The 20,005-nt window shown below is 39.9% G+C and overlaps 1 protein-coding gene across 1 annotated transcript in view; it reads left to right on the forward strand.

Moving 5' to 3' along the window:
• LOC136874455 (alkaline phosphatase, tissue-nonspecific isozyme) overlaps positions 1-20,005 on the forward strand; it is a 369,978-nt gene that overhangs the window by 103,152 nt on the left and 246,821 nt on the right. The window contains exon 3 of the mRNA XM_068227809.1: positions 301-475. Within this exon, the coding sequence (XP_068083910.1) occupies positions 301-475 (175 nt within the window). The remainder of the gene's footprint in view (positions 1-300; positions 476-20,005) is intronic.

Genomic DNA, 20,005 nt, shown 5'->3' on the forward strand with positions numbered 1-20,005 from the left:
CATTTTACTATTAACATTCTGAAGTTTCGAAAGTGCAAACATAAACACTGCTAACACAAATTTATACGATAAGTATAACAATAACATAGCGTACTTTGTGCAAATAAATTTGCACACTTACACTCTGAACCTACTATTGTCGTAATCTTTCTTATCCTAACTGGCACTAGAAGAGACTTTAAAGTCTAGTAAGTATTTCATTTACTATAGTTAGATAATAAAAGTTGCATTTGTCCTTCGTGGTAATAGTCTCATTGATCAACTTTAGGTACTATTGAACCTCTGTCTTTTCTGTTTCAGACCTACAACGCAGACGCCCAGGTGGGAGAGTCTTCAGCCTGCGCTACAGCACTTCTATGCGGTGTCAAAGCGAACCTGGAGACAGTAGGCCTAGACGCCAGGGGACGCTTTGAGCAATGCCTGAGTAGCTTCGAAGCTCGCGTTCCGTCACTAATTGGATGGGCTCAAGAACAAGGTAATACTGCCACTTGATATGAATATTTTTAGAAAGAAATGTATGAATGTAGTGGTGAAAGATCTGTTGTATCGTTGTTCATTCTTTCAAAAGTTCATATTTCATACCTACGGGTAATTACTTACGGTATAGGGATATATAATTATCAGATTTCGCTGTAACCCACAACATAACATCACCAATTTAACAGATCACTTACCAGACTTCAAAACTTCACATCACCCTTCCACAGTTGATACCTGCCATAAAACAGCACCCTAAATCCCAACCAAGGGCAAATAAACCAAGATCAAAAACCGGCACCAAGATTCCGAAGCTAAACCCATCACTGAATGGGTGGGTATATTTCGAGAGAATTAGAGATAAGACCTTCCTGTGTCGTTGCGACGTGAAGCAAAATTGTAAAAAGAAAAAAAGTTCAACAAGAGTGGTTGAACAATTTGTTGCCTTCTGGAATTCTGTCAATTATCTCCGTACGTGATGAATAAAACAGCTCGATGCAGACATAGGGCCTATACGAATATCTTACGAGACACATCTTCCATGATTTTCCAAATTAAAGATACACTTACTGACCCTATTTGCAACTACTTATTAAAATAAGATGTAAATCGAAATGATATGGAATCTGCAGTATGGTATTGAATCAATCAATCAATCAATCAATCAATCAATCAATCAATCAATCAATCAATCATCATTGATCTGAATTGTTTACCTAAACGTTTCTTAAATTGTTTCAGAGAACTTTGGAATTTATCGTACATTTCCCTTGCTGAATTATTCTATTCCATAATTCCTTCCCTATAGGTGAATATTTGCCCCAATTTTTCCTCTTGAATTCCACCTTTACCTTCATATTACCTTTCTTGCCTTAAGAAGATTATTTCAACCTTATTTGTCTACTAATGACATGGAATGAATGACATTAGTAGACAATGTTTAATCTAAAAGTATCCTCGTACCCTGAAAACGAGATTTATTATTACCGTTTAACTGGTCGTCAAACTGTCTTACTCAATAATAGTATTCATCAATTAGCTTCCCGGAAAATGTAAATTGAGACAAATCTATATTAACTCCAATATATTCGTAGATGTCTGCATCTACAGCAGTCGTCGATCTTCTTCAACGTATATCACATCACGTACAGAGATAATTGACGGAGTTCCAACAGCCAACAAACTGTTCAACCTCTCCTGTTAAACAATAGTTCTCTCTTACTTCTTACTTCAAGCGTTATTGGTCTAGTGCAACGTCTTTTCCTATCCATGGTAAGCATTTTCCTTTCTGTCCGACTCGTTGGCTGAATGGCTGAATGGTCAGCGTACTGGCCTTCGGTTCGGAGGGTCCCGGGTTCGATTCCCGGCCGGGTCGGGGATTTTAACCTTCATTGGTTAATTCCAATGGTCCGGGGGCTGGGTGTTTGTGCTGTCCCCAACATCCCTGCAACTCACACACCACACATAACACTATCCTCCACTACAATAACACGCAGTTACCTACACATGGCAGATGCCGCCCACCCTCATCGGAGGGTCTGCCTTACAAGGGCTGCACTCGGCTAGAAATAGCCACACGAAATTATTATTATTATTGTCCTTTCTAGCCTGATACTCACTTTGCATTGACATCCTTAATACACTAATGAAATGTTTGTAGAAATAAATAAAAATCTGTATTTCCATCATAGTTCTGCATAAGAATACCTCCTGCAATAACACTAAGTGCACTGTCGTCAGAACATGAGGTACTGAAACGGATGTTATATTGAACCAAGGTAAAATCCACGTTGCTGCAGCCTAGGGATTTGGTCGACCAAGAGACTACATATGGCTGGAAAATAACGTAGCAGTTACTTTGTCACAGTTACATGCATCTCACTGTTACAAATGTAACGAGAAAAAATAACAGGTTACCAAGTAACGACAACAGAGTAACGTACTAGTGAAAATAGTAACTGGGAAGTGGGACAGAATGTCACCTTCACAGTTCAGATAGTCTTCCAAGTGAGAGCGCTTACGTAGGAGATTGCTTTAAGTCAAATACACTGTAGTGTATTATTTTTTAAGTTATTGCTGTCATCTGGTAACTAAAGTGTAAATTGTTACGACATATTCAACTACTCATGGGTAATCGTTGAATCAGACATTGCGCAGGGCTACCTACATTATAATATTATTATAAGTTTCACCCGTATAATCATGTTATAGTTAGCATAACATTACTTCATTTTACTTCATCAATCCTCTTGTACAGGTTTGTGTTGAGGTTTGGTGGACAGATCATCGTGTTTTCTTGTCTTCTATCCTTGATCGGGGTATTGTCAAACTCACTCCCTTAAATTTCAGAAAGGACGCTATATGGTCTTCTCATTTAATTCGTTGTCTGCCTATCGTTAACTTTATAGCAAATTGGAATGCGTGTTTTGCTGCACAGACTTTCAACCGTGCAGTGATGCGTGCGCACATGTGCGATTGAATGAATGGGACTTCGCAACACAGCTGATAGGGGACAAGCTTGAAGCCGTGATCAGGCTGTGACCATTAAAAGGTAAGTTTGGACGTTATTTTTAACTGTTACTTCACAGTTACTTTCTTGTAGCAATGACAGGTGTAGCAGTTATACAAAAATAACCGTTTGTCACACCTCTACAAGAGACCACTACTGAGCCCAAAGATTTTCAGATAGCGAGATGACAACGTGGTCAGCTCAACGAATCCCCTCGACCATCATTCTTGGCTTTCTACAGAGGAGCCACTATCTCACAGTGAGACAGCTTCTCAATCGTATTCACGTAGGCTGAGTGAACCTCGAACATCCCTCTGATGCAAGTAAAAAGCATTGTCCTGACCGACAATTGAACCCGGGGACTCGAGGTACGAAGCTGGTTTCTACTCTTAAACAACAGGAAAATCTGGGGCATGATCAATTAAAAGTCTACCAGACCGAGTATATTCAGAAACATTTGACAATAAGAGAGAAAGTTTTAGAAACCGCTATGGTCAGTATTTTATCTGTCGTAACCTCAATTAGACAACACCTCCATTTATCGAAAGTTGGAAACGCTTCCCCTCCAACCCTTGTGGTTGATAACCTACGAGCGTGGATTGACTTCGACGAGTTGGGAATGGTATTACTATCATTTACTTCTTCGAGGCGCCTCTCTAGTCCCCATTCCTGTCTTATCTACCTTGACTAATACTTTAACTTTTACCGGACGATGTTAGATCTGTGAGGCCTATTAAGTTTCCATTTTCTCCTATTTCATGGACCAATCCGTTCTTTCAATATAACCATATTTCGAAGTGTCGAATCTCTTCCTTTCCCTTGCATGATTAGCTGACAAACTGTTTTTCACACCTTAGAACCACCACCATCATCATCATCGTCATCATTGGTCGAAGTACACACTTACGAAAAAAAATATTTCAGCTATGAAATGTGTAATGCATGACAGTTGCGGAATCAAAAGACTTCATTCATGTAAATAAAATACGTATGTAATAATTCCTTCCCAAGAGACTGAAAATAACTTTTTCTAAAAGATGGCATTTGGAGTTTTCTACATAAATCTTGAGAACATCACTATTGGTAGATCGTACTCTTGCTCGAGCACATTCTTCATCCCATCTTGGTATGCCATCCTCAAGGTCTTCAAGCCATTATTCGTCCAGTTCTCACTGGCAATTCAGTGTCTTACATACTGGATAGTGGTTCGAAACGTCAATAAAGGGCTCACTTCAATTTTATAATGTATTACTCGTTTTACTTTCCACTAACTACTCTACCGGTTTTGGGACACGCCGAGGTGCTTGAATTTTGTCATGCAGGAGACGATACTGGCTAATTGGAACCTCTTCAAACAACACCTTACTGAGCCGGTATCTAACCCGCCAAGTTTTATTTATTCCAGACATGTTAAATGGGCGGTAGGTCTCGAAGACTATTATGATAATATCAGCGCGACGAAGGAAGCTGTAAACGATAACTGCACGAGGGTCACGCGAATTCTCGTCCATTAAAATGACACATCTTTCGAGGATAAGGTTCACTTAGGAAATATTGTCCCTGTATTATCTTCTTTGTGTAAGTCCTGAACAACTACTAGTAGTGTACGGTGAGCCTGTGAAATGCCTCTCCAAAATATGCCCATAGTGGAAAATAGCAGGGGAATCGATAACATTTTACCATATACTCTGGACCGTTGACCTATATGTTAGGCCTCTTAAAGCAACAATCATCATCAAATATTCCCATTAATATTTTCAGCATCTTACCTTTCTCATTTTTGGGAAGTTGTGGTTGAGGCTATTTTAAAGCACATGACCTCAGTTATATACCCAATTAAATATGTGTGTTCATGTGTATATTGTCATTGATTTCAATTGTTTGAATGTATAAAAGAAGAGATGTGTGTTTTAGTTGAAAATTCCGTTCTCACTGAGATATAGTCCTGTCAGCGCTCTCTCGCTGGTCCAGTAACTCTGAAGTACTTGTCATTTAGCGTCGACGACGTTTAAAATGTAGTCCCTCGTGTTCTGGATCCCCGTGGGGCTTCGGGCGTATTACAAAATTAAATTAGATTTACGTTTTACTCCTATCGCCCGCTGGAGGCTGCTCGCGAGAAAGAGAGATATTATATATGGTAGAGAAAGTTAAATCGTTCGCAGAGATACCGTAAAATTACAAAGAAATAACTATTCTGACAGGTATACACAAACGAGTTGAAATATTTGGTCCAAATTACAATAAGGTAATTTTAGGAGGTGTGTCACGATTCATATTGAATTTATATTTACCCAGATAATCTGAATCTGATGATGTTCAAGAGCCGAACTAAACATTTAATAGGTAGTGCAGTGCGAGTTTCTTGTAGACAATCAATAACATGTCTTTATTTCCTTAAGTTAAGTTTTATTTACATTTACGCACTTCATATTTATTTTCCAGTATCTAAATACTTCGTTCCTTGAGGACCAATTACCATAATCGCTTTATTTTATTTTCGATATTAAAGGTATCTGAATACTTCTTGTCGTGTACTTACCATATTGCGGTGGGTTATCAGGGTTCATAATGTGCAGTGATAGCCCGGGCTTACCTTGTATACTCCTAGTACTTCATATTACACTACCCTCTATCGCCCTTCATTTTCACATACTGACCGCCATTTTCGACACACGACTGACTCTCCCGCACACCTGACGCCAACTCTATGTCTCGCAACTTCTAGAATGAACTCTGAAATCATATGAATGCTCGTCACCCGGCCTAACTCGCCAGGTTGAACGAGCGGCCGTCGCCCGCTGGATGTGAGAGCGCATAACATAGCGCTGGTTCTCTGCTCCCATCGACCGCTGGTGTTCTTCAGGTGAGACATAGAGATCACATTATGTAAGATATTTTTTCATTTTATCTTTCTCCGGATGGTAGGAAGTTGAGAGAGTCACCAAGTTACAGAGCACTAAATCCCATTTTGTGTCAATAGGCTACGGACCTTTGAAGCACGCTAGGATATACACTCTTGAGTGCATTCGAACTGCTCCTACCTTTAAAGCATAATTCTTATCTTCGTGTGTTTGCACTTATTCCTTGTGCATTTACTGAGAACATTTTTGTGTCATGTATATCGGTTTCCTTCTAACCCCCCCCCTCCCCTTCCCTCTCCCAGCCACCCCATATCTCGTTCAATTTTCGTATGATTCACTGTACATAGATTTAAAACAAATTTGTGTTGGAATTCAGCAACCTTTGCCTAACCATGTTGATGAATACCATACTTGATCTTGTTGAATAAGGTTATTTTGCTTACCTAAACGTACATACCATTTATTCTATTGTTCTCTACATTCTCCTGGGAGATTACTCTTTGTAAATAAGTTTGGCACTAGTCTCTGTACACGTAGCGATCTAGATCAACTGTTTAGGTTCAAAGTTATTTTAATCACCCTTCATAATCTAGTCACCAAATATCTTCCCTCAACATCACTTCTGAAATTTATCTCGAATTCCCATTCCAAATTATTTAGGTGATTCTTTCTTGTACCCCGCTGGTCGGTAATGTACACACTACATATTGTACCAGGAACTGTTCCAGCCCGGTACATTATTTTCTAATTGCCGGAGTATATGCCCGACATTTTGTGCGAGCGCGATACGAAGCTCCTCGTGGCGAGCTGGACACGTCACGAGCAATGAACCTGCGGGTGAGGTCACTGCCACATGTTATACGCCTTTCTCTCGAATGTACTGGAAGGAAAATTTCTAACTTTTTAGCCAATAAAGGCACAGAAATGAGACATATATCATCGTGTAGCTCATGTTCTGAACGTAAACATATGTCAATTTCAATAAAAACCATCACGGCATTCAAGAGATATAAACGAGAAAGGAATCACACTTCCCCCAGTGACGTGGCAAGCAACCTTGGGTCGTACGGAATATAAGCAGTGGACCAGACCGTAGCAATTCAGGGTGGACCCAGGGACGAGCTGACAGTCGTAGCGGAAGGACGCATGTGCCTCTCGCTCCGATTTCTCTCTTCTTGCCAGGCGCTCTGTACTTCTTAAGTATCAGCCAGGCACTTGTACTTATTAGTACATCCTCGAAAGAGCATTTGTCAGAGCTGAGCACTTTTCAGTGCTCGCTATTTCCCTTTCAGGAGCTTTATTTTCAGGAGGACCAGGATGGAGAAGCCGACCCTACCAGTGAGACTGGTCGACTACGACTACGAGGGAGCCGTCGAGAAGCTACAAGACGCGATCGACACGGTGGAGGTCCCCAGCTATGAACGCCCGGGGCTGGTGGTGTTCAACCGGCTGGGGGAGGCCGACCACCAGGGGACGCTCCACGTATTCGACAACCTGAATGCGACTGCGGAGTACATCGGAGAGTCTCTCGTGCCGATCATCGGCATTATGGTTGCTACCTGGGCGATCATCATTCGCCCTAACGACGCAGCCAGCTTCAAGGTCTACGAGGAGCGCGCGTCCCAGCAGTTCCAGGTTGCCCGGCTACCAGGACTCAGGGAGCACCTGGACGTCTCGGGCTACCAGGAGGCAGCCGCGCAGACGGAGCCAAGGACCGAGGACGGCGGCGGCGCTTCCGAGCGCCGCGACGGCGCGACCCCAGTTGGAAAGCTGTTCTTTTCGAAGTACACGCAGACCAACAAGGCCGCCAACCAGGACCGTCGACCACCTACCAAGGCGAAGTGGTCGCAGACGCAGGCCTACCAGGAGGGGCCTGTAACCCGGGCGCAAACCAGGAGAGCGCCCGTGATGGTGGATGGCAGCACGGCAGTAGACAAGGACGCCCCTTGGCGTGCTGAGGCCGCCGTCCAGGCCCTGCCAGCCAACATGTCGTTCGAGATGCAGACCTCAATGTGCGCCCCACAGGACAGGGAATGCAGTCGAGTGTTAGCACCAACCGAAGCCGCCGCCGCCAGCCAGGAGAAAGAAGAAGATGGCGACGCAGCGGAGCCACCAGCAACCCCGGGATCACCAGGCCGGGAGGAGGGCCACCAGGGCGAGGCCTCTTCCCCTGCCGAGAAGAAACCCCCGGGAAGAAGAAGACGACGCCGGACCAGGAAGCAGAAGGCGACGTCGGCCCACCAGGAGAGGGCCGCCCAGCTGCAACCCCAGACTGCTCCCAGGACAACAGTCAACCGAGGAGCCAATCAGGAGAGGACCTCAGCGGGTAGCGGCAGTCAGGTGAGAGTAAAACGTCCCCCTCAGCAGCTCTTGCAGTGTTTCCGCTGTCTGAGGTGGGACCACCGTCAGGTCAGCTGTGGGCTCGAGGTGAGGTGCAACCGCTGTGGTGGTGATCACCACTACACGGCCTGCGCAGCACTTAGGGAGGCGCCGGTGTGCACCAACTGCTCGGGGTTGCCCTACCGGTCCATGGCGCGGGCAGAGAGGAAGGAGGCCCGACGCCATGACCCACCCCCTTTCAGGAGGCCCCCACCTCGGCGGGCTTGGCCTCACTCTCCGGGATCGGAGACTGGGTACGAGGTACCCCAAGGAGGTGGACCTGTGCGGCATGCCCTAGTGGTACTCGACGCATGGCTCCGAAGCCGGCAAGGACCGTGCTAGTCACAGCAGTGCCCAGACGGACTGATCCCCAGACGATGGAATGGCAAGGAATTGGTTTATGTTTTGTGCATGTTACCTGTTCCTAACTAACACAACCTCTGGTCTTTTTTCAGCCCACATCCTTGCATGTGCTATCAAAAGATGTCAGGTTTTACGTGTAGGCTCTTTCTTCTTTCTGCCTATGTGGTTTTTCCCTGACCCTTCAATACCATACTTCAACACCATATACCTAACACAATCTCGCCTGATAGCGTGTCTGACGTGGAAACAGGCAGATACTCCTTGTATCACTTCCCACTCTACCCAGCTATCTCTTTTCTTCTTAGAAATTAATAGGATGTCGGAGGCTATGTAGATTGAGTCGATGGTCACGGCGGGGGAGCGGGCTATGGGGGCCCCCCGTAAAAAAAAAAAAACGTAGCAATTCAGTTCGCATTCTTTACAGCTGGCTCGCATGTCATGCTGCACGCGACGAGTCGAACTCAGTATTCATACTGCCGGACATCGTAATACTTATACAATTTCGACGGCAAGTTGACACTTAGTTTGTGTGAATACCAATGAGTAACTTATAAATTGTTGGACTTGCAATTCTTCAGACATTCAAACTTAGGAGATTAACGTGTGCATAACATCAAAGTCATAAGACTTATAATATTTCACCAATATTTGAACTTGACAAATATCTCAATTTTCGTGTGAATAACTATAACAAACATGAAGTTAGCACGGCTACGTTAAATTGTAATGATCTTGGACTGTTTCAACTCAGAATATCGTGAGTGTAGCTCGCAACGCATTGACTATTTTGAGTGTTATCAGAGCCTAGAACACTTTAATTTGTGGCGAAAGACTGTTCGCGTATCGTATCAAACCACGGAAGATTTAAAAGTATATGTACAAAATATCTCTATGAAATGAGCTCGTAGTGCGACAGTCTTCTTCTTCTTCTCCTCCTTCTCATGGTCCTTCTTCTCCTTCTTCTTCTTCTTCATCATCTTCGTTTTCTTCTCCTCAGGGTTCTTCTTCTTATTGTTATTATTATTATTATTATTATTATTATTCAATAGTGTTAGAAAGTACTCAGCTGTGGTTTCCTGCATAGTTATCCTTATACCTATCCCCTTTTTGCAATGTTTTTCACCCACAGTAAACACACGAAAACTGTAACATTCGTCAATGTGATATATTTCTGGAATTGGACAAATTAATTGTAAATATTCGTAGGTTTATCTACATTATTATTATTATTATTATTATTATTATTATTATTATTATTATTATTATTATTAGTTGTTTTACGTCGCACCGACACAGATAGGCCTTATGGCGACGATGGGATAGGAAAGGGGTAGGAGTGGGAAGGAATCGGCCGTGGCCTTAATTAAGGTAAAGCCCCAGCATTTGCCTGGTGTGAAAATGGGAAACCACGGAAAACAATTTTCAGGGCTGCCGACAGTGGGGTTCGAACCTGCTATCTCCCGAATACTGGATACTGGCCACACTTAAGCGACTGCAGCTATCGAGCTCGGTAATTAACGATTTACGATACTTAAAAGTACTTTCAAATAACTGTATGCTCTCGTAATGTCGTATATTCTCGTTTATTGGAACTTTAAAATATCAATTGAGTGTTTAATTCATAGTGAAAGTGTATCATAAACTCTCAATTTACAATATTTATGTAAAGTGTACAATAAGCTAAAAAAATATAGGGCAATACTCAGAACTTTTTGCTAGAAGATCAGATTTAATTTCAAGTGTTTCACATTTGAGTTTGATGTGTTCACAAGATGGACTTACCAAATTTACTTGATTTATTTTAGGTAGAAAGCGTAATCTGAAATCCCAAGTGCCAATAGAAAAGACTTTAGGATTTCTTATTTACTTGCAACATGCTTTATTATTAATTTACGCCCTGAAAGTTATGATGGACGTAACTGATTGAGAAAGACATTATTTACTTGAACAACTTGATTTTTTGATATTCTATTGTTGAAATTCGGATTTATTTTCTAGTAAATGTCTATGATTCGGCGATATAATAGGGTGACATTCCAGAGATTGAATAAAGGAAAGAAAGAAATAATATCTATTATTTCGCCTTGCGATCCTCCCTCTCTGTACCATCTCCTAAGGACTAGGCACCCCTCAGAAAGACCTCATGCTCTTGAAAATCAACTTTTTCTGGTACAATATATATATTGAAGTAAAGGTTGTTGTTACAAGTGAAACTACCTTTCCTTTAATTACACACACTGCTACCACTTTTTTTACATCTCGGATCTCTCTGGGCTTGTTTTCAACTGCGTACCCCTGTTATAATAAATGTTTTATTATTATTATTATTATTATGATTATTATTATTATTATTGTTACGGAGGTTTCCGTGGTAGGTAGAGGTGAAAGAAGGTGCGGGTGTGAATAGGTCTCCAACTACGGAATTAAAGTTAAATGTAAAATTTAACAAGGTTATATTTTCTTTCCAAAATTCAGAAATAACAAGAATGGCAGGTACGGAGTAGCAAGACAACAAAGTACAATTACAGTATTTACAGGATTTGGGCTTCGAGCCCTAAAAACACAATTCTTGAGCAACTAGCCCAACTTTACGATATACAAATTTCAACAACGGGGCAGAAGACCCCAATCAAACCCTGGAGCACTTGCTCCAAATTACACCGTAAAGCCTCCTCGAGGCATACAAGACTCAGTTTCCGGAAAAGAGCAACTCGCTCTCAAATTTAAGCCTCTCCCAGGCCACACCAAACTCCACCTTCAAGCTGTCCTCAACGGACATAAATACAGGGGTAAAATACCCAATCTACTGAGGCCTATTAAGTGAGAAAAGGTTAATTATATGGCCTCTAAAATACCAACTTGAAAGGAGGCTCTCCGCACTCCTAATACACTTTATTTAAAACCTACTTGGCACTAGGCCGTTAATGCAAGGGCTAATCCCATACTACAGAGGTGACTTCAGAAAAGAACAATTTATATTATATTAACGAAGAATAGGTTGAGAAAAATAAGTTCACCTCTGCAACCCGACAAAGATAAAAACAGGAATGATAATAAAACCCCATAAATATAACCAAATGTGCACAAGAAGCAAAATACTTACCATCGAGCAGGAGCAGTATTAACAAAACCAGCGTGGAGGGCACAGAACATAAGGGAAAGGACAGGATCGAGCTAACTACTTGAGGGGTTGCCAGGTCAAGATTGCTAAATGAAAGCAAGATTAATGTTTAAATAACTTGAGCTTTACTTAAAATTAGGAAAAGTTTAAACAGAATTTAGGAATGAAAACTGCAGAGCAAAAAAAAAATAAATCTGTAAATAATGTCTTTAAATTATAGATAAAAATAAATTTTTTAAGCAAAACTTACTATGAGTGCGCACTCGGATAACAACGTAAAATAATTTTTATGTAGTAATAAATAAGTAAATAGAAGAAAGATAAAAATGTAATAAATCAACTCATTAAATTAGGAGACAAATGTCTATTTTTAGGATAAATAAAATCGTGAAAACACACTCAGATTACAAGATACACTTTGCCTTAGAATAAATGAATGACAAATGTTAAAACGGATCCGTGCATTAAATATTAATTACATAACTGGCCAGCTTTTCTAGGTGAGTAAGTATACTACAATTAATCACAATAAACTGGAATTTGCTTCCGGGGTCAGTACACAAGGATTTCAATCACCTCGAAACACGGAAACACACACAATATATAAGGCAACGATAGCAGACGCAAAAAAATACCACACGTAAATAATTGAAAGGACACAAGAGAAAATCGCACGAACCCGAATAAAAATATGTCTCAAATAAACTACAAATTACGAAGGGAAACACTTAAAATTCCACAGACAACAAGACAATGGTACACACGAAGCATACAGCTTCCCAAAACCGAAGCCTACATCCAACTTAAGGAGACAATAGGCAAAGCCCACACAAAATTAGCGTACCGGAGATAAGATAAAAACATGGCACGCAATAATGAAAAAAGAAGGAAAGAAAAACGGACGCGAATAATCTGAGGAGGGCAAAAGTATCATCAAGAAATAGGGAACAAATTCCAGTTTATTATAACCAGAATATTACAATAATTATGTATAGTCTTTTAAATTTAACATTTCTTCCAACCAAAATATTAATAAAGGATTTAAATGCCGGTTACACAATTTTAATTTTAGGAGGCCTTGGAAAACGGTAATGGCCGAATAAGACCAGAAACAAACCATCCCATTTAGTAATTAAACAATGAGCCATTACGAAAACAATACTAGTACATAACGTCTTTCCAAAACATTGTCAACAGTCCATCGGATGCCACAAATATGAACCAAGAAATGTAAAAGGTACTCCACCAACAAAATTAATAATAATAATAACTTTAAGAAACAGAAAAAGGCAGTACAACGATAATCTCAGTTAAATTAAAGTAATGGAATAATAGGTCTCTCACCCGCGCATATACCATGTTCCAGAATTACTCCATAAGAATAATTTGGATATAGAACATTACCAAAATCACGTTAAGTTACATTTTAATATTTAGCAGATACAATTTATATCATTAAAATGTCCGATGAAGAAGAAAGTCCAGCATAATTTAATGAATAAACGGTGGTCGCCAGGTCCATAAACTATAGGCCTAATTTCAATTACAGTAGCGGAGTAGAGACGAAGTAATATTAACAGCGTTGCCAAAACATTTCTTCTAATATAATAGTTGTCGCAGGTAGCTTGATACACACGTTCTTCTCCAAATAATCCGGCAGCAGAACAGTTTCGAAACAATTAAGTAGATACTTGTACTTACATTTTTGGGTGTCCAATTTAATATACTGTAATCCAATAGCTTACATTCTAGCTCATTTTGTAATGAAGAACCCTCCTTCAGATAGTTCGGTCACACTAATATTAAAAAAACTGTAAATATGAAACACACAACATTATTGCGCTTCAATTAAGGCAATGCCTTAATTAACGAGGCTATTAGCCTGGTTTATCAAACTCCACTCCAACAACTTTCAATTGCATTTTGTACACAACTTCTCCAAACGCGTCCATCTTGGCGATCTGCCGGGAACAGACTGGCGTTCAGTGCAGTCAAGCTGCGGGTCGCTCAGTTGAACATCGACACTGCGCACGCTCAAGTCAAAAAATTTGGTTATTGAGCCAATCAGAATTTCGAAGCAACCGACGTAACAATGGGAAGAAGATACATTTTAAATCGCCACAGTTTCAGGCACATAATTTAACGGCAACGCAAACAATGGCCGAGAATTGCAGATAAAAGCCCCCACACACAAATGTATATGTCCAACAATGAGGCTATCGTAAATTATTGTCTCAGCTCTCCCCTCCGAAAGCCAAAACACGGGGAGGCGAAGTGTCAAGATGTTGGGATACAAAATTATATGATACAACTTCAATGTCCAAAATAAATCTTCACACGTTGATACAGAGATGATAGTCCAACATATTAAGTACAGTAACATGGAAAGGTCTTACTTGGTTGAGGGATAGCAGAACTTCACCAAATACCAGCAGATAAACACGTTGAGTGTGACCGAAGGAGATGCAACGGGGCCAGCGTCACATCACACACCACACAAGTTGACAGTACACAACATAGTTTAATCACACCAGCACATGGCGTAGTAAGCAACCACAGATATTTCATACACTAGTTCTCCGTTCAGCAGATGCATGGGTGTAACGCCGCGCGATTAAAACTGAAACACCACACACACGAGCAAAAGCGAGGGACCAAGTGCATATTTACAGACCACACTGAACCAAAATGGTTCAACCACACATGTTAGAGCAGACAAAATTTTTCCAACTAGGTTTCCAGGACACCTTGTAATATTTCATTATGCTTCGAGGAGTTACACAAGTTCCACATGTCCAAATTTACCAGCGATAATAGCTCCAATTTTGCACCCGAGTTAAACATATAAGTAACACCGTTAACGTCATTATACCAGACCACATATTTTGTATCGGCATTTGATGAATTACCAAAATAATTTAGTTATTTTACATTCTTTTGTTGTCTAGTAAGAAAAGATACACCAGTTTTTTTTGAATTACCAATTTATGAGTTCTAGTATTATCCATCCAACCTTTGAATAAGACTTACATATTAAGAAAAGGGAAAATAACTGAAATATCCCAAGAGATCGGAAAAATAATTTTGAATATTTAAGGTGGTTCATGGAATCCAGTGGCAAGTTACAGCAGTTTTAGTCCCAGCAAGTTAAGTAAAATTCAATAGACTCAGCAAATTGATAGGTCGAAGACCATTATAGTTTACACATTCATTTACATGAAATATTAGCATTCTTCCACACATTACATAATTCCACAAGACAGTACAGATACCAGAAAGATCCTTACGACCAAGAACAGGAAAGATAAAAGAACAGGGTGTACAGGGAGGTAACAGAGCAAAAAGATATTACTAAATGGAGGCAGCAGACCACATACTGACAAACCATGTACAGAAAACAGGTAGCCCAGAACATGAAGATTAGGAACACAGGAGACGCAGAGGCAGAAACTTTCACAATAAACACAACCATCCGCAACCATAACGTAGCAATCACATGGATAACCGACCAAGAATAAGAAGCAACGATGGCAATAACTGGAGACTTCGCATGCATAATAACAGATGGTGGGGAGATCTCAAAATGTGTCCGCAAGAGATTACCATGCAACCATTACCAAGGTCAACAACTACATGACAGCCAACAATTACAGATAGAACGATAGGGAACAACTGACAAGACATGAAAATTACATTACATGAAACAGAACCAGCTAAACGCAGCATAACAAGGGCCAAAATTCAGGGAAAGTTACCTCTCCACATAAATAATCTTTGAATATACTGAGCACAGGTGTATTATCACAACCATCAAGTGTTCAGAAGAACCTCTGGATAACCCAGGACTAATAATATGGTGGCAAAACAACAGTCCACCCTGTGTGATTAGGCCAATCACCACAGACACCCTACCAGCCAGTCGGAATACACGGGATATAATAAAATATAAACGATGAAGGAGTGATAGGTTACACGATGACAAAGCGCATAAGTTGATGGAGAAGAACCTTCAGTAAATCAGTTGGGTCCCATACCGAACGACGGACAAGGAATTTTAGCGACAGTTCCGGATTTACCCCAAATGATCCCATACTCATTGAAATAGAACCCAGAACAGTCAGATGAAAACCAGGCAACAATATAGTGTTGCAAAAACATGCAGGGTAGAGCCAGAAGCAACTGAATTACAAGGGGTTACCTTACTAAACCAGATGAGGAACTACGGAAGGCACCAACAAAGGAATACCTTATGTAAATAAGATAAAACGGAAGACGTTACACAGTGACAAGCACCAGATGCAAGGAAAATTCCTCGTACACAAATTTTTCACAATAACAGCAGATCACATACAGCATCTGATCCACGGATACGAATCAAAAGCGACATAAGCTCTCATACCACTAGACATCAAATGAAGACATGATCAGGACAGTGTACATTCACAAAATGACAAGATTTACCAATTACACTCCCATAACCCACAGAAAATGAACAGGAAGGAAGATTTACTACAGAAGGTTAATTTCAGAACAGATTCCACCATAATTAGATAAGGAACAGCACCAGTAACAATACAACAATTGCGCAACTCACAACCAAAATCCCAACATGAAGACACAGTAAAAACGAAGGGTCATTTAAGCGATAAGCCAGCTGTACTCCACACCAGAACTCAGAAATGAACCCACACAACTGCCATGAAGTACCAGTAACAACACATGGGTAAAGCGACGAGAGATAAGGATGATCAAGAATCAACACATGGAGCAACCAACCAGGACTAGCAATGAAAAATCAGGAAGAATGAAAATTCACTCAAGCACACGGCCAAAACTGAAATCATTAACCAGCACCAGAAGATCACACACATGCGTAACACTAGTCACACATAATGAGCAGCAGAGAATGAAACCCAGAGCAAGAGTTTAGTACACAGACACCTGACAGAAAATATGCAACGGGAAGAAGCTAATACACAATGACTACAATTAACCAGGTCAAATAAACCACAGATTCACAAAGAAATTAAGACCACACCTCATTACAACAAGACCACATGAGTGAAGTACATGCACACAGCAGGAGAAGGTGAATAACAGGTGATGAGTAGTACCGAAAGGACAAGACATGAATAACATCAGGTACTGAAATTAATCACTCCACAACAGAACTGACAGAGCTACCTGACATGGACACATCAAATTAAAAAGATAATCCATCTCAGATGAACCATACAGACGTAGCCTATCACCGTTCAATCAGGAAAAGCTTTTCAGAGTATATGACAATAGGAAGACTGCCCAAGGTTACACAAATAGCATTAAACACAACAGTTCCAAGTGAGATTCCCATCAATACACCATAATCACATGACATAATCATCCACGAGTTCAATACAGACCTACAACAACACCATATCAAGAACGGGAACATGCACAAGACCACACAAGGCAAAATAGGAAGAAATCCCACAGCACATGACCCAGATATGAACCAATATAGGCCTACATAAGCAAGAATCACCAACACATGAGAACTCACCACATTAAATAAACTTAGAATAATAACACATGACACATAGTAACCTGGACAAGGCAGAACGGTAAAAATAAAAGTGGAAGGAGAGAGTCACCATGGGTCAAGATTGTAAATCAATTTCACATGTTCAGGCCAAACAGCGAGGTGGGTACACAGTCACTGCAAGAGAAAATTTTATTACAATACAATTTCATATCACACACTCTGGACCATGGATGAAACTGGAATAAAAACATCACTTAGAATTTAAATCAGGGTCACAACAGCAGTTCCAAAACCCAACACAAATTAATCCAAGTAAATCCCACCAAGGACAGGCACAGCAATTCCAGCAAGACCTATAGTATACCAAGTAGCTGCAGATAACAAGGTCAAAGAACATCACATCATTAAGGTAAAATGTGGAAGAAACTTTCAATTATTAAATCAGAAAGCAGATTAAGTAAATACTTCAAATTAATTATTAATAAAAGTGAGAATGGTCTTCAACTTACCCCTACATGGCAGGTATAGTATGAGCAGACCCCAAAACCTACAGGATTCCATGACCACGGAACATGGTAAATAAAACAAGCAGCAAGTGCACAAATACAGAGCCACGCCATACTCCAAGTACAAGAGGGCAGCAACAAGCAAGTCTCGATCAAACATGAAACATACATAGGAAGGAATTACTTTGGTCCATTTCAGTTTTACAATTTTTAAGTTTAAAAGGTTGGTCACTTTTAGCAGCCAGCAACATTGACCTGGGCAACCTATCAAGTTGTTAGGACAACAACAACAACCACAGCGAATGCTACCACAACACTACTGCAACCCGACAAAGATAAAAACAGGAATGATAATAAAACCCCATAAATATAACCAAATGTGCACAAGAAGCAAAATACTTACCATCGAGCAGGAGCAGTATTAACAAAACCAGCGTGGAGGGCACAGAACATAAGGGAAAGGACAGGATCGAGCTAACTACTTGAGGGGTTGCCAGGTCAAGATTGCTAAATGAAAGCAAGATTAATGTTTAAATAATTTGAGCTTTACTGAAAATTAGGAAAAATTTAAACAGAATTTAGGAATGAAAACTGCAGAGCAAAAAAAAAATAAATCTGTAAATAATGTCTTTAAATTATAGATAAAAATAAATTTTTAAAGCAAAACTTACTATGAGTGCGCACTCGGATAACAACGTAAAATAATTTTTATGTAGTAATAAATAAGTAAATAGAAGAAAGATAAAAATTGTAATAAATCAACTCATTAAATTAGGAGACAAATGTCTATTTTTAGGATAAATAAAATCGTGAAAACACACTCAGATTACAAGATACACTTTGCCTTAGAATAAATGAATGACAAATGTTAAAACGGATCCGTGCATTAAATATTAATTACATAACTGGCCAGCTTTTCTAGGTGAGTAAGTATACTACAATTAATCACAATAAACTGGAATTTGCTTCCGGGGTCAGTACACAAGGATTTCAATCACCTCGAAACACGGAAACACACACAATATATAAGGCAACGATAGCAGACGCAAAAAAATACCACACGTAAATAATTGAAAGGACACAAGAGAAAATCGCACGAACCCGAATAAAAATATGTCTCAAATAAACTACAAATTACGAAGGGAAACACTTAAAATTCCACAGACAACAAGACAATGGTACACACGAAGCATACAGCTTCCCAAAACCGAAGCCTACATCCAACTTAAGGAGACAATAGGCAAAGCCCACACAAAATTAGCGTACCGGAGATAAGATAAAAACATGGCACGCAATAATGAAAAAAGAAGGAAAGAAAAACGGACGCGAATAATCTGAGGAGGGCAAAAGTATCATCAAGAAATAGGGAACAAATTCCAGTTTATTATAACCAGAATATTACAATAATTATGTATAGTCTTTTAAATTTAACATTTCTTCCAACCAAAATATTAATAAAGGATTTAAATGCCGGTTACACAATTTTAATTTTAGGAGGCCTTGGAAAACGGTAATGGCCGAATAAGACCAGAAACAAACCATCCCATTTAGTAATTAAACAATGAGCCATTACGAAAACAATACTAGTACATAACGTCTTTCCAAAACATTGTCAACAGTCCATCGGATGCCACAAATATGAACCAAGAAATGTAAAAGGTACTCCACCAACAAAATTAATAATAATAATAACTTTAAGAAACAGAAAAAGGCAGTACAACGATAATCTCAGTTAAATTAAAGTAATGGAATAATAGGTCTCTCACCCGCGCATATACCATGTTCCAGAATTACTCCATAAGAATAATTTGGATATAGAACATTACCAAAATCACGTTAAGTTACATTTTAATATTTAGCAGATACAATTTATATCATTAAAATGTCCGATGAAGAAGAAAGTCCAGCATAATTTAATGAATAAACGGTGGTCGCCAGGTCCATAAACTATAGGCCTAATTTCAATTACAGTAGCGGAGTAGAGACGAAGTAATATTAACAGCGTTGCCAAAACATTTCTTCTAATATAATAGTTGTCGCAGGTAGCTTGATACACACGTTCTTCTCCAAATAATCCGGCAGCAGAACAGTTTCGAAACAATTAAGTAGATACTTGTACTTACATTTTTGGGTGTCCAATTTAATATACTGTAATCCAATAGCTTACATTCTAGCTCATTTTGTAATGAAGAACCCTCCTTCAGATAGTTCGGTCACACTAATATTAAAAAAACTGTAAATATGAAACACACAACATTATTGCGC

This window comes from Anabrus simplex, chromosome 5 (genome assembly GCF_040414725.1).
Source record: "Anabrus simplex isolate iqAnaSimp1 chromosome 5, ASM4041472v1, whole genome shotgun sequence".
Lineage (NCBI taxonomy): Eukaryota > Metazoa > Arthropoda > Insecta > Orthoptera > Tettigoniidae > Anabrus > Anabrus simplex.